This window comes from Bos javanicus, chromosome 11, assembly GCF_032452875.1.
Source record: "Bos javanicus breed banteng chromosome 11, ARS-OSU_banteng_1.0, whole genome shotgun sequence".
Classification (NCBI taxonomy): domain Eukaryota; kingdom Metazoa; phylum Chordata; class Mammalia; order Artiodactyla; family Bovidae; genus Bos; species Bos javanicus.
The window spans coordinates 95,289,631-95,313,837 of record NC_083878.1 but is presented as its reverse complement, the minus strand read 5'-3'; the positions used below and the strand labels follow the sequence as shown (position 1 = coordinate 95,313,837).

At 44.2% G+C, this 24,207-nt stretch overlaps 1 protein-coding gene across 6 annotated transcripts in view; it reads left to right on the top strand.

Annotated features, from left to right (window-relative positions):
* Window positions 1-24,207, top strand: part of NR6A1 (nuclear receptor subfamily 6 group A member 1) — a 230,232-nt gene extending 206,025 nt beyond the window's left edge. For 4 of the 6 annotated variants that reach the window (XM_061431296.1, XM_061431294.1, XM_061431298.1 and 1 more), the window contains 6 exons: window positions 2,120-2,274; window positions 3,617-3,844; window positions 5,252-5,506; window positions 12,587-12,708; window positions 17,140-17,292; window positions 19,005-24,207. In XM_061431296.1, coding sequence (XP_061287280.1) covers window positions 2,120-2,274; window positions 3,617-3,844; window positions 5,252-5,506; window positions 12,587-12,708; window positions 17,140-17,292; window positions 19,005-19,093 — 1,002 coding nt within the window. In that variant the 3' untranslated portion in view covers window positions 19,094-24,207. The remainder of the gene's footprint in view (window positions 1-2,119; window positions 2,275-3,616; window positions 3,845-5,251; window positions 5,507-12,586; window positions 12,709-17,139; window positions 17,293-19,004) is intronic. The other 2 variants (XM_061431297.1, XM_061431295.1) reach the window with 1 other exon arrangement.

The window sequence follows — 24,207 nt, the reverse complement described above, 5'->3', positions numbered from 1 at the left end:
CTTTTAGTCTTTTTCTGTTTCTAGGTGGTATGTTAGGAAGAGAGAGCTGTTATCTCCAAGTCCTTAATTGTACTTAAAAAGGAATAGAATTTCCACTTATTGAGCACCTGTTGTGTTCATGCACTTAATAATTTTATCTTAGATTAACCTTCCAAGTCTATCTGACTTAAACCTGTAAGATAGTGAGGTTTGCTCCAGCATCTAGTGAGGGAACCAGGAGCTAAGAGGGAGTGTTATTATCTCTGTTTTACTGATGAGGGAGTTAAGGTTCAGAGAACTTGAGTGATTTGCTCAACAGTAAGTACCCAGACAGGAAATGTGGATGAGATTTAAACCCAGATTCAGGCACTCCCACTCGCCCCATCTCCTGTTCAAGGCATTAGTATTGTTCAGTGTCCCAGGGGACCCGCAGGGAGGGACTCTACAGTCCAACTTTGACTCCAGCCAGAATCAGCAGGATTTCGCCATAACTGGCCCTTCTCACCAAACTCAAGTACTTTCATGCCCTCCATGCTCTGGTCTTGCTCTCACCACCATCACTGAGGCTACACATTCAGAGCCTCAGTAGATATTTTGTAGTTTGATGGCACCATTTGTCTTCGCATGTCTCATAAAATGTAAACAATGTTCTGTGTTCTACGGACTTCTAAGAAAAAAGATTTGGGTTGGTTTGGTTTTGGGGTTTTTTTTCCTGCCTACTTGTGACTGAATAAAAAAAGACAAGCCCTCTAATTCAATATGCAGTCCAAGCTACTTAAAACCAATCACTCAGCTTGAGCACCAGGTAAACATTTCTTGTTTTCCTTCCAAGTCCTCTGTGTTGGCTGGCTTCCAGTTCTAAATGTCTCCTGTGTTTATGACTGGAGCAGCTCTAGGTTCCCTCATAGGCTGCTGCAACAAAGAAGTATGCAATTTTGAGTCAGATAGACTTGGGAGAAAATGTCCTCCCAGGCTTTTCTTAGGAACAAAAAGCAAAAATTCATCTGATTCTTCCTACTCAACACTCACTCTCATTCTGTGTGCTGACTTTAGCCACCTTGGCCTCAACCCTGGGTTAAACACTTTATGGAAGAAGTGTTTGTCCACTCCCTGTATGGCATTGTCGTTAGAGCACTGGACTGCATACATGGCTGCTCTGGCCTCTTCCTCAAACTCCTGCTCAGACATGGGCAGGTCAGTTTGCTTGTTGGAGCTGTAATTTCTTTTATTCAATAGGCTTAGAAATGTCTTTCTTACTAAGAAAACTTGTATAAAGGTGGTATAGTCAGTACTTAATAAGTGGACATTTATTCATTTATCCATCGTGCATTTATTTGAGTACTGCTTTCTTCTAGATCCTGTCATAGCCTGAGGTCTTATTGGGGATATTTTTGTGATACATTATCCAGTGGTAATGAAGATATCATTGTCAACCTTCTATAATAGTTACTATCTGCTAGGCTCTTTTCTAAACATGTATTAATATATTAACTAATTTAATCCTCACAACAATCCTATACGATACTTACTATTATTCTCTCCACTATACAGATGAAGGAACTTAGGTTTACATAATTATATGACTTGCTCTAAGATGGTACAACTAGAAAGTGGCAGAACCTGGATTAGAACAAAGGTGATTTGACTGTAAAATTCAAACTCTCTAACTGTTATGCTATTCTGTCTCAGAATACATGGAATTATATGAGTGGATAGAAGAAAGACCTAAAATTCTATCTGTAGTTAGTAATAGAAGGATTCAAAATGAAGGTGACATTTGAATTGGATCTTAAAGGGCAAGTAGGAGTTTGTTATTGAAGAGTGGTGTTTCAGCAGTAGGAAAGACTAGATGAAGGACAAAGAGGAATGATGAGGAACCTAGAGGCTTTGTGTCTTGAGAGGAGGGGAAATGGGCAAAAGGAAGGCTGTGGTGAGCCATAGTGCTGGTAGGCAAGCAACCAAGCTGTCCTAAGATTATGAGAGAAAGGCCTGAAGTATGGGAGTGGAGGGGAGGAAATTTGGTTTTCTCTCTAGAGAGTTCTAGGAATCCCCATGAAGTTTAAATAAGTTCTCAGTCCTAAAAAAGGAACAGAGAGTATCCTGAGCACTCAGTCTAACATATATCAATACCTTATCAAAGATATCAGAGGAAGAGATCGAAAGGATTATGTCTGGGCAAGAATTTGAGGAAGAGGCCAATCATTGGAGCAACCATGGTGACAGCGACCACAGTTCCCCTGGGAACAGGGCTTCAGAGAGCAACCAGCCCTCACCCGGCTCTACACTCTCCTCCAGGTGAGCTTCAAGGCAAACCCAGCATCATCTGGGGATCACTCAGAGTGGACTCGTAAGCAAGCAGCCTCTGGGCTGGGCTGATATTCCTGCCCATCTGTCTCAGCCACTGTACTCTTGCTTCCTCAGGCTTTTGGGGTAGGAGTCAGGATAATGCAAAGCAGCATTTTGCAGCCATATTTTAGCTAAAGACCTGAAAAATGTTGACATTCTCTTGCAGACTGCTAAAGTGCTGTAGCCACTATTTGTGTCCATACTTTCTTCACCTAACAGAAAGACATTTTAATTGTAGCTCTTTTCTCTTGGCTATTTTTTCACTTGGTGGGGGGTGGGGGGCGGGAATTGACTATTTTGGACTAAGCTATCATTTCTCTGCCTCAGCAAGAATGAAGATTTTCACATTACAAATTTTAAGAAACAGTGAAAACTTTTCAAGTTAGTCAGATTTGCTGGTATCATGAAATAACAGTTTTTGAAGACTCTTGGTTCTAGAATGGTATCTCAAGTTAGCTGTTAGGTGTGAAATATAACCATCACCAAGGAAGATTCTTTTCTCCAGAAATCTCTACAATAGGACATTTTTTATAAAGGCCAAATAGTAAATATTTTAGGCTTTGCTGGCCATACAGTCTAGGTCTTACAGACCTGCTTCTCAGTTCTTACATTGTAGTGCAAAAGCAGCCAGAGACAATAGGTAAATGAATGAGCATGGCTGTGTTCTAATAAAGCTTCATTTACCAAAACAGGCCATGGGCCATAGTTTGCCAGCCCTGTTACAGGAGATTCATCTAGGTAATATTAGTTGACTGAATGGTTAGATTTCTCCAAAAAGGGGGGAAAATAAGAATGTGCCTTTCTCTTGATATTTCATTATCGTTTTTATTCATTCATCTGTTCCCTAGTTTGTTCCTTCCTTTGAATGTCCAGGGAGTTGTTGCCACATGCCAAGTTCTTTGCTTGGTGCTGATTTGTTTTGTGGTCTGGCAAGACATTTAGCCTGTCTCTGACTTAGTTGTCCTAGCAGTATAAAATATAAACACCTTGTCATCACAGTCTATGAATATTCTGTGAAACTCCCCAAATGTGGCAAAGAGATCATGTAATCAATATTTATTCAGTACAACTCTGCCAGGTCCTGAGTGTCCAAAGGTGAGCCACGCCTATACACATTTGCACAGAGTCCCCATTGAGTAGGGGAGACATACATGTTACCATTGACTATGGTCCTGGCTTACTGAAGACAGAGAGCATAGCCAAAGAACACCTGAGCCACCTCCTGGCTCACTTCTCTGAGGAGGCAGTGGACCTGTGATGGTTCTGCTTGACATGAGACTTTTCTCTCCAGCAGGTCTGTGGAACTAAATGGATTCGTGGCGTTCAGGGATCAGTACATGGGGATGTCTGTGCCTCCACACTATCAATATATACCGCACCTTTTTAGCTATTCTGCCCACTCGCCACTTCTGCCCCCACAAGCTCGAAGCCTGGATCCCCAGTCATACAGTCTGATTCATCAGCTGGTGTCAGCCGAGGACCTGGAGCCATTGGGCACACCCATGTTGATTGAAGATGGGTGAGTGAGCCTTGCTGTATTTAGCCCTGCAGCTTCAATGTGGTCCCTTCCCCACCCCCACCTTCATCCCAGGCTTCTCTACCCCAGGCTTTGAAATGAGTCAGGGTATAATAAGTGATGACTCAGGCATCAGAGGACAAATTTGTGCTTATCATTGAAGTCAGTGGTCTCTTCATTTTTCTCTTGAACATCTTTTCTCATAGTACTGGAGCTATTTATCTTTTCCTACGGAACTGGGATTAAAGGGCTTTTGTTTCTGATTGGATTTAGGTAAGCCAGACCTTGGAATGGGTTTGACCACTTCTGTGCCAGAGATGAGCTGTAATTCTGGATATAATCATACTTTAAGTTTAGGCTTCTTAACATAGTACTGGTTGTGGCCCGTCTGTATCCCTAGTCAACATACTCAGGGGTAGCCTAGTGCCATGTGCTCTGTGTGCAGGCCTGAGTACGTGGAAGAAATACTCTCAATCCTGTCAGCTCTGCTTGAGTAGATAATAGTTCAGCCATTTAGGCCTACCCATTGCTGTACTCAGTAGTCATTTGACCTGGACCATAGGCTCTTTCAGTGTTATTAAGCTTAGATCTCCTCCTTTGCCCCGCCCGCCCAAGATACCCTGAGATTTCTTAAGCTAGTCTCCAGTTTCAGAAGAGGAAATTCAATTATCTTCCTATAGGGAAGACATCAGTTGAGTTCAGTTCAGTCACTCAGTTGTGTCTGACTCTTTGTGACCCCATGAAGCCATCATCAAACCTTTACATATCGGGTGTTGGGGTGTGGAGAAGAGTCACACCACAGGGCTTTGAGAAAAAGATAACTGGGACCCTATTTCCTCCAGCCGAGAGATGAGGAAGGCCCTGTTCCTTCCGTGGCACAGTAGCTTAGAAGGGCCGAGCAACTCTAGTTTCCTGAACTCTCACCACCAGGGGGTGCAGTGAGAGCAAGAAAAGCTTCTGAATGTGTTGTATTCTCTTTCAGCTATCTTGCCCCGAGGCTCAGTTTTACGTCAACCCGTGTATTGAGTGGGCACCAGAGGTACCCTAATGGAGCTTTCATTGCCAAAACTGGTGCACGAATGACTGGGAATTTTTTTGTAACACGTGAAGCATTAGTGGACACTGACATAAAAAGTCATACTCCTGACAACTGCCCAAATGTCTAAGCCTCCTTTCCCCTTTGTAACCTTTTCTTACCAAACCTACCCCTCCAGCCCTGAGCTTGCTGCGGGCCCCAGTCCTATCCTTTTATCATTAGACTGAATTGAATGGAGCTGGAGATCCATGGTCAAGGGCAAAGAGCCCACTGCCAGAGACCCTTTGTGCCCTTAGGAGTATCCTCCTCCTCGGCCCCCATCCTCACTGCTTTGGCCACTTGAAGTAACTTTCCCCTCTCCATACCCCCTCCAGATATGCTGTGACTCAAGCAGAGCTATTTGCCCTGCTTTGCCGCCTGGCTGACGAGCTGCTTTTTAGGCAGATTGCCTGGATCAAGAAACTGCCTTTCTTCTGCGAGCTCTCAATCAAGGATTACACGTGCCTCCTGAGCTCTACTTGGCAGGAATTAATCCTGCTCTCCTCCCTCACTGTTTACAGCAAGCAGATCTTCGGGGAGCTGGCTGATGTCACTGCTAAGTACTCACCCTCAGATGAAGAACTACACAGGTGAGAGCTCCTTGCTGGGGAGGGAGTCTCAGGCAACCAGACCATTGTCATCTCTGCAAGGCAGGGTGCCTGGCACTCCACAGGATGAGCATTAAAGCCACCTGGGGGTGGGCACGAATCTTCACTCAGATGCTGACTTACTTGTAACTTTGGTCAGATCTCTCATCCTCAGGTTCTGAATTCATAAAGTAGGGTAGTGACAATAACTGCCCCAACAGAGTAGTTGCAAGGAAAAAATGATAATGTGCAGCAAAACTTAGCAAGTGCTAAGCTGTTACTTTGATCACATCTGGATTACTGAGTTAATGTATCTGGAAAAAACAGAAATCTGAGATTTTCCTGTAAGGTGAGGGGCTGTGAACTATCATTTACAATCCAAGAACAGGACCCTGGAGTTATTGTAATACCTACTGTGTGCCAAGCACTGGGCTTGGTATTTGACATTATTGTCTGTCTTTCTCACAGCCGCTAGCATTATAGGTGTTGTTATGCCCATTTTATAGATGAGAAAACTGAAGTTTGGAGGGACTTGCCCTTGAGGGTTTTAGATTTGAACCCAGTGTCTATATTTGAATCTGTGCCTGCCCAACTGAAATCTTAGGCTCTTTCACTGTATCTCAGATGCAGTAAGATAAGATCATGGGACTGAAATACTGAACTCTCCTTTCTTGATGTTTTCCACTGACTAGGATCCTTCTAAACCCCTTGCCTAGAGCAGGTGACACCCCAAAATCAGGAAAAAAATGATTCATTGATACATTTCTGACTTGCTGACTTATTTATGTGAAAAACAAAGTTTAAATCCTATTTTAATATTTCACCTTTACTAGACAATTTAAAATAATGGAAGTCATGACATTGTAGAACACCAAGAAAGAAAAGAAAAGGTACCTCCGTGGAAGGAAGCTGGAGAAGGTGGAATACCAGCCCCCAAACTTCTCTGCACGTCTCCCTCTGCCACTTCATCATAATAAGCTGAGACTTGGGCTGGGAACAAAGCTCCAACACCTTCAAGGGCCCTTTGCATAGCTGAGGGATAGAAGAGTCTGGGTACTTTCTCCACCAGTTTTCTAATATTTCCTTATTAATGATGCTTACTGTCTTGATGGTAATCTGTAAATGACAGGAGTTTTAACCCAGCTGACATTTTGTCCTCAAACAGAGCTATCTGATTTTGCAGATAACCTAACCTCTTGTCTTGAGCCTCTAATTCACTCGTTTCCATCAATCTCCTGTCTCCTGCTCTGGGCCAGCTGAGTGTTTGGATAGCCTAAGCCAGCTCTAATATTGTCAGAGTTTGCAGAGCTGGCCCAGTGAGCTTGGCCTCCCTGTTTGCCTGGAATCCACCAGTGCAGTCTGAGGCTGTCTAAAAAGTGTTTTCTGCCCTCTGTGGGATGATGATTTTTCTCAAACCCTCTTCAGGTAGGCAGGGATCACTGACCCTGAACTGACTGTGCGGGGTTCCCTGGCTTTATGCTTCATAAAAAACACCCTGTCCCACTCTTTCCAATCCCTTGAGCTGAAAGAACAAGGCAGGGACCAGTAACAGCTGAAATAGTGAGGGAAGTTTTACTTTCTACAAAGGGCCTTTAGCAGAGAGAATCTAGAGCTCCACTATCCAGCATAATAGCTGCTAGCCTCAAGTGCCTGTTTACATTACTTAAAATTAAAAATTTAGTTCTACACTGGCCACATTTCAAGAGCTCTGGAGCCACATGTGGCTAGTGGCTGCTGTATCGGACAATTGCAGATACACAATAGAACATTTCCATCATCATAGAAAGTTCTGTTGAACAGTGCTAACTCTGAAACATGAGTTGCAGCTGAGCTCTCAAGTGAGTTCTGAGGATAAGAAATAGATTCGTTGTTAGTACTCCCACTCCACTATGGAATTCTTCAGTGGAAAAATACAAGTTAAACGTCAGCATGTCATTTCTGATGTGACGCTGATTTATTGAGCACCTTTTGTGTGTGCTGGGAGGAGAGGTGTTGAGATAACAGATGGTGCAGACATGCTTTCTGACTCTGAGATGAAAGCTCATATTCTTGATTTAGGGGGTTGTGGGACAAATAGAAGCAGATAGAATCTACAGTTCAGGGTGATACTAGTGGAGATTGAGGAGGGCGTATGCTGCTGCTGCTAAGTCGCTTCAGTCGTGTCCGATTCTGTGCGACCCCATAGATGCAGCCCACCAGGCTCCCCCGTCCCTGGGATTCTCCAGGCAAGAACACTGGGGTGGGTTGCCATTTCCTTCTCCAATGCATGAAAGTGGAAAGTCAAAGTGAAGTCGCTCAGTCGTGCCCGACTCTTAGCGACCCCATGGACTGGAGCCCACCAGGCTCCTCCGTCCATGAAATTTTCCAGGCAAGAGTACTGGAGTGGGGTGCCATTGCCTTCTCCGAGGAGGGCGTATGAGGGACTGTGAAAGCATAGACTAGGGAATAAGTACCTCTACTTGCATGATCAGGGAATGCTTGCCAAAGAGGAGAAGACGTTTGAGCTGCATCTTGTAGAGGAATTTTTGTAAGCAGATTATAGAGAATAGGAGGCAGGCAGGAGAATAACACAGAGTCCTAAAAATTAGAGAGATTCTGAGTGAGTGGTTTGAACATGTAACCAAAATGCAATCCTGTGGATTAGAGTATAGGGAGAATACATCTGAGAGTGAGAGAAATGAGGGGAGGAATGACAGGAGAGAAAGATACAGGAAAGACAAGTCATCGTGGTACTCAAATGCTAATCTAAAAAAAAATTGGATTTTATTGTGTCAGTGGTATTAAGTCATAGGACATTTTAAAGTGAAGCAATTGCGTGTCAGGTTGCATTTTACAAAGATTGCTGTGGCTATAGAGTTCAGGATGGGTTGCATGGATAAGGCTAGAATATAGTGTAAGAAGCTGGTCCATAGCCCAGGAAAAGTCAACAAGTCCTGGACAAGGCAACAGTGACAATGGGATTAGAGAGGGCAGCACAGAGTTAAGAGATGTCAGGGAGGTAAAGTCAGTGGGAGGTAAACCTCAGTGAGTGAAGAAGTTGGGATACTGCCAGGCAAGTGGGCACCAGTTCTCTTAACCAAGATAATGGAGCCTGGAAAGAGAGATGCGCCTGTCTGAGATTGACTCAGAGTCTGAGATGCATGTGGAACTGCCCAGGAGGCCAGAGGAAATAGAAGGACAAGAACCTTTGGAATCGGGCTCATCACTGTAAGGCAGTCCCCACTCTGCGGAAACCCAGACTGTGGAGTCTGTAATTGGCCATAGCTCTTTCCTACCTTGCCTGCTCCAGCATTACTCCCACTCCCCCAAAATGCCTTTAGTTTTTCACAACTGCTGAATGCACGTGAGTTCCTGCTGTCATGAAAAGACTTTTCTCAGATGATACATGACCACCTCCTTTTCTTTTCTCAAATATTGAATCAAATTTATGGTGCCCATTTTCCTTAATCAGGCTGTTATCAGACAGTGAGCTGGGTGAATTTGATTTAAAGCAGATTGTAGCACCAGCCAGTGACTGCTCCTGGCCCTAATCAAGACTCCTTCACTCTTAGGAGAAGATGCCTTGCACTAGATGGACTTTAATGGGCATGTCTATCTTGTGAGCACTAGCTCCGTTTCTGCTAGATCTCTGGAAAGTTGCCTCCTAGCTTCCTTGCTAAGGCCCTAGCTGTAGGTTCAAGGAAACTCAGTCTTGTCTTTTGGTTGTGATAACAGAAGTGATGCTACTGCTGCTGCCGTTAATAATAATAGCTAACGATTAGAGACTGTTTATTGTGCCAAAATCCACCTTAAGTGCTCTACAAACATTATTTATTTAGTCCTCACCACTTCCGTAAGGGACCATACTGATATTATCCCTGTTCCACACATGAGGAGCAAAAGGTTCAAAGAGAGAAAACTCAAGGCTGCAAAGCTAAAAGAGATGGAGTTGAGATTATCACCTTGATCTGTTGTGCTCCAAAGCCCAGACTCTACCATTGCTACATTTTTTAGCCTTCTCAAAAGTTTGACTTTCTGTCCTGCAGCCACAGTCTGTCTTCTCATCTTGGAGTCTGTATGAGTGCTGAGATGGCAGTTCCTCTAAGGCTGTGGCCGATGACTGCCTCTGGGAGTAGGTGCATTTAGATGAATGAGAGAGAGACAACTGGGCCTTTCAGCTCCCTTAATGGGACATAACTTACACAGTGTCAGCTTCAATTGCTGACTGAATGGTCCAGTGGTTTGGGGGATCCTTGCAGGCGTGTTTTCCTTGTCCCAGCATGCTTGTGTAATGGTAACCTAGAAGAAGAATGGGTGTGTTTGTCCTGCTTTCTGCCTTTGAGTGCTGATAATTTGTAGACAGGGAATACAGGGGCGTTAGAACTGTGGAGTGGGCAGATGTGGAGGAGGCACGGCTGCAGGAGAAAGCAGGCCCATGGAACAGAGAACAATTTGTTTATCAGGGGGTGGGATGCGGGGTGTGGAGGAAAGCTTCGCAGTCAGGCTGTGGAGACTGAGTGGGGGCTGCCGGGCTGGCTGCCAGCCCCCCACCATGACTGCCAGGGGTCCATGATGGTTGCCTGTCCTAGAAAACTTGGGAAAATGGGTATGTGCTCCCCCCAAGCGAGAGGGCAGAGCTGGGTCATATACCCAAGCCAGGCATGTGGGAGTTCTTTTGTGTCCCTCAGGTCAAGACTCAACTAGGAATAGGTTTGGCATTGCTGTCTGGGGGACTGGCTGCCAGCCACACACCTGCAGGGTCTGCAGAGCCAGAGTGAGCACTTGGGGCAAGAGGTTACTGATGAGGGGAGAGCGCGTTATCTTTGCTTGCTACACTGCTTGGCCACCAGACAGATGCTGACACTGCTGCTTTACTTGCATCCTCCTCTTTCATGCCCTACCCCATCCCATCTCCTCCCTACCCCTCCACACAGATACTAGTGGGCATTTTCAGTAAAGGCCTTTTACGTCTCAAGAACAGAAGTAGCTGGCAAAGTACTGTGATGAGGAGTGATCTTCACCCCCCGGGCACACTGCCTGCTGCAGGTCTCAGCATCTTGGAAGCAGTGGAGGGGCTGTTCTGTGCACTGCAGCAAGTGCAGCACCCACTCTGGGTTGGGCGCTGAACTGAGTTGCTCTGGGAACACAGACCTCCTGCAGTGGCCTTTCCCAGTTGCCAGTTAAGAACAAGACGGTCAGGAGATGGACAACATAATGCTGAGAAAGCAACAGGCTTGGGATGAGAAAACGTTCAGCCTTGGCCCCACCACCACTTACTTATGTTATTCACTTGCAACGTTGGGGAAGACAGCTCTTCTGCATCCTCATCCCTAACATGAAGGTGGTATTACTTATCTCACAGATTATCAGATTTTCAAGAAGGTAAAATATAAGACCACAATAAAGGTATGGTAAACAATCTGTCTGAGCCGTTGTTTCCATGTGTGAACAAAGAGGATTATAATATCCATTTTGTGAATTTATTGGGAATATCCAGTGAAATAATGTATGTAAAATACTTAACTAAGTATCTGGCAAGTAGCAAACACTCAACAAATGGTAGAAGAGTAGATATGGTTATTATAGTGGTTATTAAGTATAAATATATCAACCAATCTGGGAAAGTATTAGTAAAGTTGTAAAAGCCATTGGGCCAAGAGCCAGAGAGAAACAGAGTCAGCCATGCTGGTTCAAATCAGTGAACTGACTGGGAGCCAAGCCTTGAGGCAGAGGGGCGGGGCTCTGGATTGCGAGTCGCTGCTGCTGCAGCTCCCCCTGCTGCTTGAGAAGTGCAGGTGCCTCTGGCCCCAACTAGAGCCAGACTTTCCCCAGGGAAGAGAAAATGTCCTGCTTGCCCAGGAAGCCAAGCCCTTGCAAAGCCTTCAGAGTCAGCACAGAAAGCAATAGGACCCAGACAGCAGTAGAATATCCCCAGGAGTTCTGGACCCTACCCAGACACGGCCTTCTTGCCTGGCAAGGGGCTACAGTACCCAGATCTGAACATGTCGCCAGGAAGCAGCTCTGTAGCTAAGCACCTTCTCTGTGACTCAGCTGTCTGGAACAAGAAGACTAGACACTGGGCCTGAACCCAGCTTTTATAGACTCCTATTTCCCCACTAAGTCTTTGCCTTCTTGGTTTGGGAGTATCTCCATTTTTGGTATAAGATATTCCCCACTATGACCTGGAATATTAGTCCCCCAGCCCAGGGCTCCTTTGCCTAAAACTTGGTCTTTGCCTCAAGGAACTAACTTCTCATCCAAAGAAAGCAGCATGGTCAGCATTGAGTTTTCTCTGCTAATGGAGGGCACTTCGGATTTTGAGAAAAACAAGATCTTAGGGAGTTGGCCCAGATTCAGGGTTCTCAGTCTGTTTCAAGCTAGCCATGTGCTTATGGACCAGTCTCCTCTGTTCCTTGAAACTTCAGTGTCTCATCTGTACAGTGGTAATTGTAATCTCACTTAGCCCATAGGACTGAGAACATTAAATTAAATGAGATCATACATATAAAGTACCCAGCACAGAGACTGGCATGACATGGAGGCTCAATTTATGTTTCCCTCCCTCCCTAGCTGAAGTCAGGCCTGCCAGTAGCCCTGCTGGAAACAGTGAACTTAGATACAGTCAGCAGCTTTTTTCTTCATTGTGGCAGTTGCACACATAGAGTCACAACTCATGGTAGCTGCCATTGTTACTGAAGGCTGCATCACAGCAGCAGTATCTTAATGATGTATTTCTCTACATTTACATTGAGCCTTGCACCCCAGGCAGGCAAGCGTTATTTACAGAAGAGATCCTCAAAACTTAGAGGGGTCCAAGGACTTTCCCAAAGTCTTAGAGCTTGTATGTGATGGAGGAGGATTTGAACTTGAATTTGACTGACCCTAATTGACCTTGAGAACAGCAGCTTGTATGAGCTGCCTTGGCCTCTAGAGAAACCATGAATTCACCTGTCCTTCACAAGTGCTTCTGGATTCCCATTTCCCCCAAGCTTAACCTCTTTCCTGTCTTATCTGCCTTAAGGAGCTGTAGGAGACTTCTGTCTCCCTTCCATTACCTCCACTGGTAGTCAGAGCCCACTATTAACACCTGTGTCTATTTTCCAGATTTAGTGATGAAGGGATGGAGGTGATTGAGCGGCTCATCTACCTGTATCACAAGTTCCATCAGCTAAAAGTGAGCAATGAGGAGTATGCTTGCATGAAAGCAATTAACTTCCTAAATCAAGGTGAGTAACTGAGGATAGGAAGAAAGGACTTAGTTTTCTTTGGCCAGCAGATATTTGCCCTCATGATTCCCCCCTACCCCCTTTACCCTCAGGCCTGTGGCATCATACAGGTACTGATCTTGGAAGTCCTGCGCTGCCCTCCTCATCACCCTGCCCCACTGTAGTGCAGGGCATGGTTTGGATTTTTTTCTTCAAACCTAAATGCCACAGCCTCTATAACTCATAGAGGAAGGAAGAGGATTTGCTTTGTTTAGTCAGTTTTAGTGCATTTAAACACAGACACCAAGGACAGTACATGCGTCATTTAAAATATGCACAAATTTACCAGTGACTGAAGAAGAGCAGAGTGACTGATGAAACTATTGGAGATAAGGAATCTGTGACAAGCTGGCAGTGGTTCTGACGGGCCCCTTCAGGGCAGAGTGGAGGTGCACAAAAACTCACGCCCATATCAAGCATGGCTTTAGTTAGAAGAGTGGTGATTGTGATTTACATAGAGTATTACCTGCGAAGTGGCATCGTGTAGCTGCTGGTAACCAGAATATGCAAGAGAATTTTGTGTTCCCTTTTTTCCAGAATAGCATGTGAGTAAGCTGCTTAGAGTGGAACTGGGCTATTTTGCTGCCTGTGACATTGAAAGTGGTCTATTCCTGTATTCAGTTTCCTAGTCCAGAGACTCTTGATCCCCTCCTCTTTGCCAACTCCTCCCTTGGTACTAACTGAACCTCCTCCTCTTGCTTCCGCACCTTTTATGCATTTGTCTGGTGTTCTGTGTGCCTCCCTTAGGCCAGGCCCTGTGTCAAGCATTAAAGACATTGCAATAAATTAGATCCCAGGCTCCTGGCCTCAAGAAGTACACATTCTGATGGCACTTGATACATTGCTTGAGCCTCAGATGAGGGTAGAGGGCCTTCCCTGGTGGTCCAGTGGTTAAGACTTCACCTTCCAATGCAGGGGGTGCAGGTTCGATCCCTGGTTAGGAAACTAAGATCCCGCGTGCCTTCTGGCCAAAAAATCAAAACGTGAAACAGAAGCAGTATTGTAACAAATTCAATAAAGACTTTAAAAATGGTCCACATTTTTAAAAAATCTTACCAAAAAACACCCTCTACTGCTTAAATGGGAAGAGATCAGTAACAACTACTTGGAGAAAGAGAAATCTGATAGTAGGGCCTCAAAGGCAGGGTAAGATTTATATAGAGAATATTTATTAATATATTCTGTGTATGAAGAAAGGGGATTGTGTGTATTTATATGTATATGAACACACTATATAATATATACACATACATGAGAAAGACATCTACAGGCACGCCTTGGAGGTATTGCATGTTTGGTTCCACACGACCATAGTGAAGTGAGTGTTGCAATAGAGTGAGTCACATGTATTTCTTGACTCCAGTGCCTATAAAATTTATATTTATACTATGCTGTGGTCTATTAAGTGTGCAGTAGCATTTTGTCTTAAAAAACAGAGTATATACCTCAAAAAAAAAATTGCTTTATTGCTGAAAAACGCTAGCCACCATCTGAGCCTTCAGTGAGTCATAATCTTTTTGCTGGTGGATGGTCTTGCCTCAGTGTTGATGGCTTCTGATTGATCAGGGTGGTGGTTATTGAAGATTGGGGTAGCTGTGGTGATTTCTTAAAATAAGATAGCACTGAAGTTTTCCACATGAATTCTCTTTTTCTTTCATCAATGTATTCTGTATAGCATGCAATGCTGTTTGAACATTTTACCCCCAGTAGAACCTCTTCCAAAATTGGAGTCAGTACTCTCAAACCCTGCTGCTGCTTTATCAACTAAGTTTATGTAATATTCTAAATAAATCCTTTGTTACTGTTTCAACGGTCTTTACAGCTTCTTCACCAGGAGTAGATTCCATCTCAAGGAACCAGTTTCTTCATTCATCCATAAGAAGCAACTCATCTGTTAAAATTTTTTTCATGAGATTGCATCAGTTCAGTCCCATTTTCAGGCTTCACTTCTCATTCTAGTTCTCTTGCTATGTCTACCACATCTGCAGTTACTTTCTCCACTGAAGTTTTGAGCTCCTCAAAGTTATCCATGAAGGTTGGAATCAACTTGTTTCAAAATCCTGTAAATGTTGATATGTTGACCTCTTTCAGTGACTCAGGAATGGCCTCTGAAATGGTTAATCCTTTCCAGAAGGTTTTTGATTTATTTTGTCCATATCCGTCAGAGGAATCACTATCTGTGGGCAGCTATAGCCTTAGGAAATGTATTTCTTAAATAGTAAGACGTGAATGTTGAAAAGACTCCTTGATCCATGGGCTGAAGAATGGATGTGTTACAGGCGTGAAAACAACATTAATCTCACTGCACATCTCCGTCAGAGCTCTTGGGTGACCAGGTGCTTTGTCAGTGAGCAGTAATATTTTGAAAGGAATCTTTTTTTCTGAGGAGTAGTTCTCCACAGTGGACTTGAAGTATTCAGTAAACCACATTGTGAACAGATATCCTGTCATCCAGGCTTTGATGTTCCATTTATGGAACACAAGCAGAGTAGATTTAGTGTAATTCTTAAGGGCATTAGAGTTTTTGAAATGGTAAATGAGCATTGTCCTCAACTTAAAGTCATCAGCTGCATTAGCCCCTAACAAGACAGTCAGCTTGTCCTTTGAAGCCAGTCATTGACTTCTACTCTCTAGCTATGAAAAGTCCTAGATAGCATCTTCTTCCAACATAAGGCTGTTTTGTCTGTATTGAAAATCTTTGTTTAGTGTAGCCATCTTCTTTAATTATCTTATTAGCTAGATCATCTGAATAACATGCTGCAGCTTCTATGTCAGCACTTGCTTCTTTACCTCACCCTTTTATGAAGACCACGTCTTTCCTTAAATCTCATGAACCAACCTCTACTACCTTCAAACTTTTCTTCTGCAGCTTCCTCACCTCTCTTAGGCTTTATAGGATTGAAAGGAGTTGTCCTTTCTCTGGACGAGGCTTAGGCCTAAGTATATTGTGGATGGTTTGATCTTCTATCCAGACCACTCAAACTTTCTCCTTATCAGCAATAAGGCTGTCTTACTTTCTGGTTACTTTTGTGTTCACTGGAGTAGTGCTTTTTAATTTCCTTCAAGAAATTTTCCTTTGCATTTACAATTGCTAACTCACAAGAGGCCTAGCTTTCAGCCTGTCTTGACTGTTGACATGCCTTCTTAAACTGAGCTTAATCATTTCTAGCTTATGATTTAAAGTGAGAGATATGTGAGTTTTCCTTTCACTTGAACACTTATAGGCAATTGTACAGTTATTAGTTGGCCTAATTTCACTATTGTTGTTTCTCAGGGAATTGGGAGGACCAAGGAGAGGGAGAGACACAGGGAAACAGCCAAAGGAACAGTCAGAACACACAGCATTTACTGATTAGGTTCACCATCTTGTATGAGCATAGTTTCTGGCACCCCAAAACAATTACAGTGGAATGGCACCCCACTCCAGCACTCTTACCTGGAAAATCCCATGGACCGAGGAGCCTGGTGGGCCGCAGTCCATGGGGTCACTAAGAGTCGGACACAACTGAGAGACTTGACTTTCACTTTTCACTTTCATGCATTGGAGAAGGAAATGGCAACCCACTCCAGTGTTCTTGCCTGGAGAATCCCAGGGACGGGGGAGCCTGGTGGGCTGCCATCTGTGGGGTTGCACAGAGTCGGACACGACTGAAGCGACTTAGCAACATCAGAAATCACTGACCATAGATTCACATAACAAATCTTATAATAATGAAAATGTTTGAAGTATTGCGAGATACCTGATGTGACAAAGAAACATGAAATGAGCAAATGCTGTTGGGAAAAATGGCACCAATAGACTTGCTTGGTACGGAGTTGCCACAAACCTTCAATTTGTCAAAAATGCAGTATCTGTGAAGTGCAGTAAAGCAAAGCACAATAAAACAAGATATGCTTATATGAAGAAAAAAAACAAAAACTGGAGGGACCCAAGAATGCCAGTGGCAACTAGAATAGAATAGTCTTGAGTAGAAGCACACAGGAGACCATGTGTGAGTGTGTGTACAAGCATGAGAGTATAGGTGTCAGCATGATTTCTGAATGGGTCCAGCAAAGAGCAAATTTAAAGCTATTGTGAAGGATAAATTGGGAAATTATTCAGTCTCTTGTTCAGCATCCACTAGTTTTGTGCCAAACCCTGTGCTGGGAGCTGAGTATGAAGTTGAGGAAGATGACAGCCTAGCCCTCAAGGAGCTCAGTCTAGTGATAGTCCTTGACAATTTTTTCGTTTATCTAATTTCTCTTCTCTTACCCAGAGCTTTTATTCCTCCATGTCAGAAAAAAAAAAAAAATCCCCTGTTGAGACAGTGTTTAATAACTTTTCAGTGAAAGATACACATATTCAAGGAGCTGGCGGAAGTCCCTCCCATTTCCTGTGGTCTTTTTTCACAGATATCAGGGGTCTGACCAGTGCCTCACAGCTGGAACAGTTGAACAAACGATATTGGTACATTTGCCAGGATTTCACTGAATATAAATATACACATCAGCCGAACCGTTTTCCTGACCTCATGATGTGCTTACCTGAGATTCGCTATATTGCAGGTAACGGGTCCTGGGCTTCCAGTCCTTCCTTGGGTTCTTAACTTGTGAAGGGAATGAGGAAAGTGTTTTCAGGATGCTGATGCCAGGCCCATCACCAGCTGAATAAAAGAAGTACTAGCCCTGCCCTCAGAAAAATTTACATTATAATGAGAAGTTTATTTTTTCTTTGTAGGGAAGAGAATCTAACATTTCCTAGGCTCCTGTAAAGTGCAGGGTACTTGGTGGCCTGTTACTCAACTTCAGAACAATTTCTGCAAGACTTGTGGTTGACCACTCTATGGATGGGGAAACAGGCTCAAAGTTTTTCATATTAACTTCATTTCCTGAATTATATATCTTAAAAGGGTGGGTTTTACAGCATGTGAACTAACTATATCTCAATTTTTAAAATTAATTTTATTGAGTAGAATTGCCTATAGGTTTTTGAGGATCTTTCACTTAAAGTGGTGTCTTTAAAATAATTGTCAAAGATCCTGTGTTCACAAAGCAACTTTTGTTGTCGTTGTTTTGTGATCTTGACCCCCTTCTGAGCTTCTTAACATTTAATTAAGTCCATTTCAACATAAAATCCTGGCTTTTACTGTTGTTGTTTTACTTCGTTTGGTAAAGAATCTTGTTTACTGTTATCTTGCACACACTGAGGGGCAACTCAGAATTGTGATGTCTGGGCTAAGATTGTTTCTGTAAAATTAAGGAATGTATTTTTGAAGGGAAAAAATGTTCAATCTATTAAAATCAATTTTTAACTTTTGGGCCACGGAATAGTCTAGGAGATATGACCTGGACCTAAATAAACTGGTAGAATTTTAGGAGTGTTTTGGTAGTTTATGTCTCAGCATTTTCAAAACTATGTTCTTCCAAACGAGATATGAATCAGGTGCTTTATGAAATAGAGAGAAGTTAGTAATTATACACCACTCTCCCCCACAGAACTGACAGAGTTGTCAACCCTTTGACTTACATGGGAAGCTTTTAATAAATACCCATGCTTGGGTTGCACCTCTAGAGATTCTGACTTAATTGATAATGGAGTGGAGCCTGGTCATCAGTATTTAAAAAAAAAAAACTCCCCGGTAACTCTAGTGCTGTGTCAGGGAGAACTGTAGCCTCAGATATTTACAAAGTATATTAGCACACTGCATGCTCTTAGAAGTCCTCCAGCTTAAAACAAGCAAACCTATTTTAACCCTGAATTTCTCAATTTATCTTCCCCTGTAAACTCCACCTCTTTCCTCAGTACATTTTATTCCCATTATACCATTCTGAAGAGCAATGTTTCATAGAATGCTAGTTAAAGATTCTGCTAGGAAATAAAACAGGATATAAGTTTCTCTAAGAGGACATCTAAGAATACTTCTCAGTTTCAGAATCCTCATTTGTAAAATGGGTATAAAAAGTTATAATATCTATCATACAGAAATATTGTGAGAATTAAATGAGATAATGTATTTAAACACTTACCACAGAGTTCAGTATTCTTTGGATAGTAGCCAGAATTATAGCTTGCACCATTACTAGACTCCCTAGGGCACCGAAATGGGGCTGCATATTAGAATGTTAGCCCAGTCTGTTTTACCTTTGTAATAGTCCTGGCACTTTCCACACCCCAGTCACTCAAAAAGGCAGTGTTCTTCTTTCCCCAGCCCAAGAGGAGGCAAACACACCATTTCACTGGCTGCCAAAGCTGACTCTTCTTTTTCCACCTTTCCCAGGAAAGATGGTGAATGTTCCCCTGGAGCAGCTGCCCCTCCTCTTTAAGGTGGTGCTGCATTCCTGCAAGACAAGTGTGGGCAAGGAGTGACCTGTCCTCAGCACCCCTCCTCAGGCTAACCCTAACGCCTGGGGTGGGCAGGACAGGCTCCAGAAGAAAGAGCCAGAGAGACCAAGATGGAGGCTGTGGAGCAGCGTTGCCAGTTGCCTCCACAGCAAGAAGAGTTTTTGTTTGTTTGTCTTGTTTTTTAACCTCATTTTTCTATATATTTATTTCACGACAGAGTTGAATGTATGGCCTTCAACATGATGCACATGCTTTTGTGTGAATGCAGCCAATGCATTTCCTTGCAGTTTACAGAATGTGAAGATGTTTAATGTTACAGTGTTGTCATTGTTTAGAGATAGTTCTTTTGTATTTTGAGGGAGAGGGTGGGATGGGGCTGAGATGACTATTTCCATAATGTTGACAAAGATGACTACCTCAGTGGAAAGGGAAGGGTGTCAACAACCCTACTTTTTCCACACGTTCTCAGCAGACTCATATATTTGTCTGTCAGAGAGCAAATTGCCTTTTTCTAGCTACAGAATTACCAGGTAAAAGAGCACACCATAAAAGGGGAAGTGGTGTTAGGAGGTTTACTAAGCAGAGTGAGTGAGACATTGGGAACAGATCACGAGATGAGGAGTTAACCATCTCTTTTCTTTGGAAAGCATGGAAGTTGAGAGTTGGGCACAGTGACCAAATCTAAGTTAGGTGTCCACCCTCCAAGCAAGTCCTCAGGGAGAAGGGTTTCTATGCTCACATCACACTCTGGGGCCTCCGCTCCCCGCCATCCATACCACCAGTACTAATTTCTGCCGCTGTCACCTTTTCACCAAGGCAAAGCCCTGGTGATAAGCGATCCTTGGGACTAGCCTACAAGCTATCTTGGGACTCACAGCTACCTAGTTTGCTTACTCTCCTCACACTCATCGCCTCTCCCTTATAAACGTGACTTCTATTGACCCTTTGAAAAAACAGCTGAACAAAATGTCATTCTAAATCCTGATGCCCACTACTGATTTATTCTGTTTTCACCTTCAGAGGTTAGTGGGACAAAAGCCAGACTGCTAACAGAATGAACACTCTTCCTTTGGAGGTCCCGTTTATCTCCCCACCCCGTCCCATCCCACCTCCAGATCTGAATCAGAAACTGCAATCTCTTTCTCAAACAGCTGGAAGGACCATTCACCCATCTCCTGACCAGAATTTTTACCCCTACATTCTACTCCAGGCTCTCCTAATGTCTCCCAAAATAAGATAAGGTTTCCTCAGAATAATAAGCCCAATATCCAGCGTGGCTCAGCTGCCCCTTAGAGTATCCGTGGCCTGGCTGACCAAGGTCTGGAAGCCTAGAGTCCAAAGCTCCTGGAAGGGAAGGGGGGGCTTTAAACTACCTCATGTTCCTAAAGGCCTGGCTGCCCCCTCTGCAGGTGTGGCCTTGACCCCTTATTCTTTCACTACCTGCCCCACCTAGTCCCGGGAAACGTCCCTTACCCTCTTGGCTTTGGCCAGCAGCCGCACCAGGTCTGTCGTGGAATTCTTTCAGGCGCTTGTTCCTTCTCTGCCTTACTGCAGCAGTTGTCCCTGCCTAAACCCAGGTCCCTCCCACAGCCAGTGCAGCAGACAGGCCATTTAGCTGGTTACATCCCTGGGTAGGCTTGAGGGGCCTACAGGACCTCTTTTTTTTGCCTGTTTAGTCAAAGGCCGTTTGCTCTCTTCCCAGCCCAACCTAGTACACTTACTCAGAGGGCCACCACACTGTGTGCATATCAGGTAGTCTGTGTCAGATTGTAATTTTTTCTTTCCGGTGAATTGTTACGGGTACAGAAAGTGAAGACTTTGTCCTTTGATGGATCTAAAACTCAGAGCATTTCTTCTGAATGTTGTTTCTCCAGTTGCTCTGAGAAAAGGAAAAAAAAAAAGGAAAGGAGAGACATGTTCCTCAGGAAAAGCTCCAACCAGAATGTTTTTCACATGTCAATGGGAAGATTTGTATGTATCTGTTTATTTCACAGTATTTTTGTTTCTCTGATCTTTTATTTAACCAAACTAGATCACAGTCTTTGGCTATAGGTCAGACTCCGAGGCACTTTCCTCAAAGTAGGGGAGGATACACATGTCAGAGACCCCTTCTCCAAGACAGCTCCTGTGTGCTTATCTTTCTTTGCTAGACCTCCATTGGTCAAATCATCATTATTTTTTTCAAATTGTTTTTCTCTTAAATTAAGTGTTTTACTGGTTGGGTCGGGTACTGAAAGGAATTGCTCTCTGATGAGGCAGGAACATGTCTCTTTAATACTGCAGCATTAAACAGAGCAAGTTGTTAATTTGTGGAGTGGGGAAAGGTTCTGCAAGTTGCCATTGTACAAATCCATTTTTACAAATGTTTGCAGCAGATTCCACAGAACAAAGAGCCCATTCATTGCCGAGAGCCCTGCAGAATCTCTGAGCCAAGTGGCCATGTGTTCCGAGCCGGAGCCTGACCTGTGGACCGCCTTTAATGTCTTCTGCACCCAGTCCTTTTATGACGTGGGCTTTTTTTAAACAGGGTAAAGTGACTGTGTTGCGTCGCAAACTCAGGTATTATGAGAGGAAGGTAGGAGTGTAGCTAGCAGTGTGGAGACATTAGGTCAGCCACTAGATGTATTTGTGAATTCAGTTTGAAGGACACAGAGAAAGGTTGGAGGGGGAGGTTTGATGTGTTGTTTTTTGCCTTTCTTTCCATGATGTTTGGTTAACAGGTAGCCTTTTTGCTAGTGGAAAAGAAAAAAGTTGTGCATCTTGTCTGTAATTCCCCTCTCTTCTGTCCTCTCTCTGATCCCCTGCCACCAACAGCACTCACTTTGAGTGAGAACCTTTCCACCATAAAAATATGACCCTGAAAGCTGTGTGTTAAAGGAGAATCCCAATCATTGCACTGCATTGAAACATACAAGCTTTTCTCTTCCTTTCCCTTTGCATGTTTTCTTGACCCAAGACAAAACTATGGAATCTTGGAACTTCACCCACAACTCATGCTCTCTGGCTCCTTTGTTGGCTTTTGGAGTCTTTCACAGGCTTGGTGGTTTTACCCTCAGTCTGGAGAGACTCCCCAGAACCTGTCTCAAAGCACTCCACCTGTCTCAGAGGATACCCAATCCCCCAGGCCTGTTGCATAGTGAGGTGGGCAAACCTCCAGGGATGGAAAGCAGATCCAGAGGAGGAGGGGTAGAGGCACCTGAGGGGTCTCCATGGCATCATGACAGCCACCCACTTCACAGCACCCTCCTCACACCTGCCGCCTGTTGTCAGGGCACGGAGTCTTGCCATGGCCAGTATGTCACCAAGTCCTTAAAACCCTGGGCTTTCTGAGCTAGCTGCCTTGCTCTGCTGCCCATTTCTTACCTTAGTTTGTTTGTTCTCAGTTTACTGGGGAATGGGACAGATAGAGACAGACAAACCCAGTATTGGCAACATCTAGGCCATGTCCAAGGTTGGCCAAAGTAAAAAGACTGGCCTCCCAGCAGGGCAGGAAGTTGAGCAGTGGTTCCAAGTCTTTAGCTCTGGGCCCCTGGTCTGTGTCTTCTTTTCTTGTTGCTTTTTAAAATTCTGCAATTGTTTTGAGAAATCCAATTTTTTAGACCAACCCTTTTATTAAACTTTAAATTTTTCTTTATTGATTTTTTAAAGTTAAAAAAAAATTTTTTTAAAGGCAAAAAAAAACCCCCACTAAAAACCCACCACTCTTACTTTCCCAACTTGATCCATGAGAGTCCCCCTGCACTCCCCTCTGCTTTTGCATCTGATCATTCCTCCCTTTTCCCTCAGCTTGATGCATCTATGTCCAGTGTCTGTGAAATGATGTTTTATCTGTGTCTCAGGATAAGAAACGGCAATCATTCCACCAGGTGCTGGAAACTGGTTAGCCTTGAGGCAAGGGTTTCTAGGGCCACAGCTCAGGGATGTGTATTTAATTACAGGGTCCCCAGAAACCCATCTCCTGGCTACCACAAGCAACAGCTTCTTTTCTGGGCTTAGGAGCCAGACCTGGACTGTTTCCTCAGAGGCAGGGGCCCCACAGACCACGGTGGGGCTTCCTCTTTGACCAGAGCTGGGCTCCCTTGAGACTTGGGAAGACTTCAGTCTGTCCTGTAAGATGAACCACAGTGACCCTGCCTCTACTGGCTCACATGATGCCAGGTTCCTCTGCCTAATGCAGTACCCATCTGGCCTCCCTTCTCGGCCTGCAGCCCTCAATGGGCTACAGCCTGCTCAGGAATCAGTTGCAGGCTCAAAGGGAAGCCATGAATCAGGCAAGAGCTTGCTTTAAGCCCAAGAAAAAATTTGTCTTAACTGGTGGAGGCTAGTCTTCCAAATCCTGGAGCCAGCCCTGCCAGCCAAAGGATCATTTTTGCCCTTTGGTGACCATTGTTTTCTTTCTCTGAAATGTCTTAGATGATAATGTTGTTGACTCAAATTTCCATGAAAAAAAAAAAAAAAAAAACTACCTCTTGAGTGACATCCTGGTGTATTCCTCTCTGAGGAATCTTGTGGGAAAAGAATACTGTAGCTCCTGCTCTGTTTACATGTTTCTGTGGAGAAAGAAACCCTGCCTACCCTGGAGTGTTGGGTGTTTTTGTCTGTGTTGCCATCCCAGGCCTGCGATAGGGGCTTGTGGCTACATTGTAATGTCTGGGCCATGTCTGGGGAGTCCTTCCCACCTGCCCAGCCAGGGACTAGCCATCCCCTTGAGGAGGCCTCCTTTTCCTTCCTATGATGCAAGGCACAGGGAGCACCACCTCCCATGACACCACCTTCAGGAGTTCCAATGGCACGTGCATCCATGAGCCTCCCCCTGGGCTACCTACCCGAGGCCCACCTCTACCCACAGTCCTGTACAGGAGTCGAGTAAACAGGATGTCTCTGAGCCCTTGTCCCCAAAGGGCCGGCCAAGGGCTGCCCGCCAACCTGGCTCCATCAGTCCTGCATGATCAAGTGATAGTTGGCGGGCTCTGCTACCCAGGCCCTCTGCTACCTCCCACCCTGCCATCTGGCAAGGAATGGGCCCTTTTCTGTGAATTGACTACCTGTGGAAATGTGACCAATTAGTGTGAAATGCATGTTTAGCAAATGTTAGGTACTGTATTTGAACCAATAAATGTGAATCCTTCTGCACACGG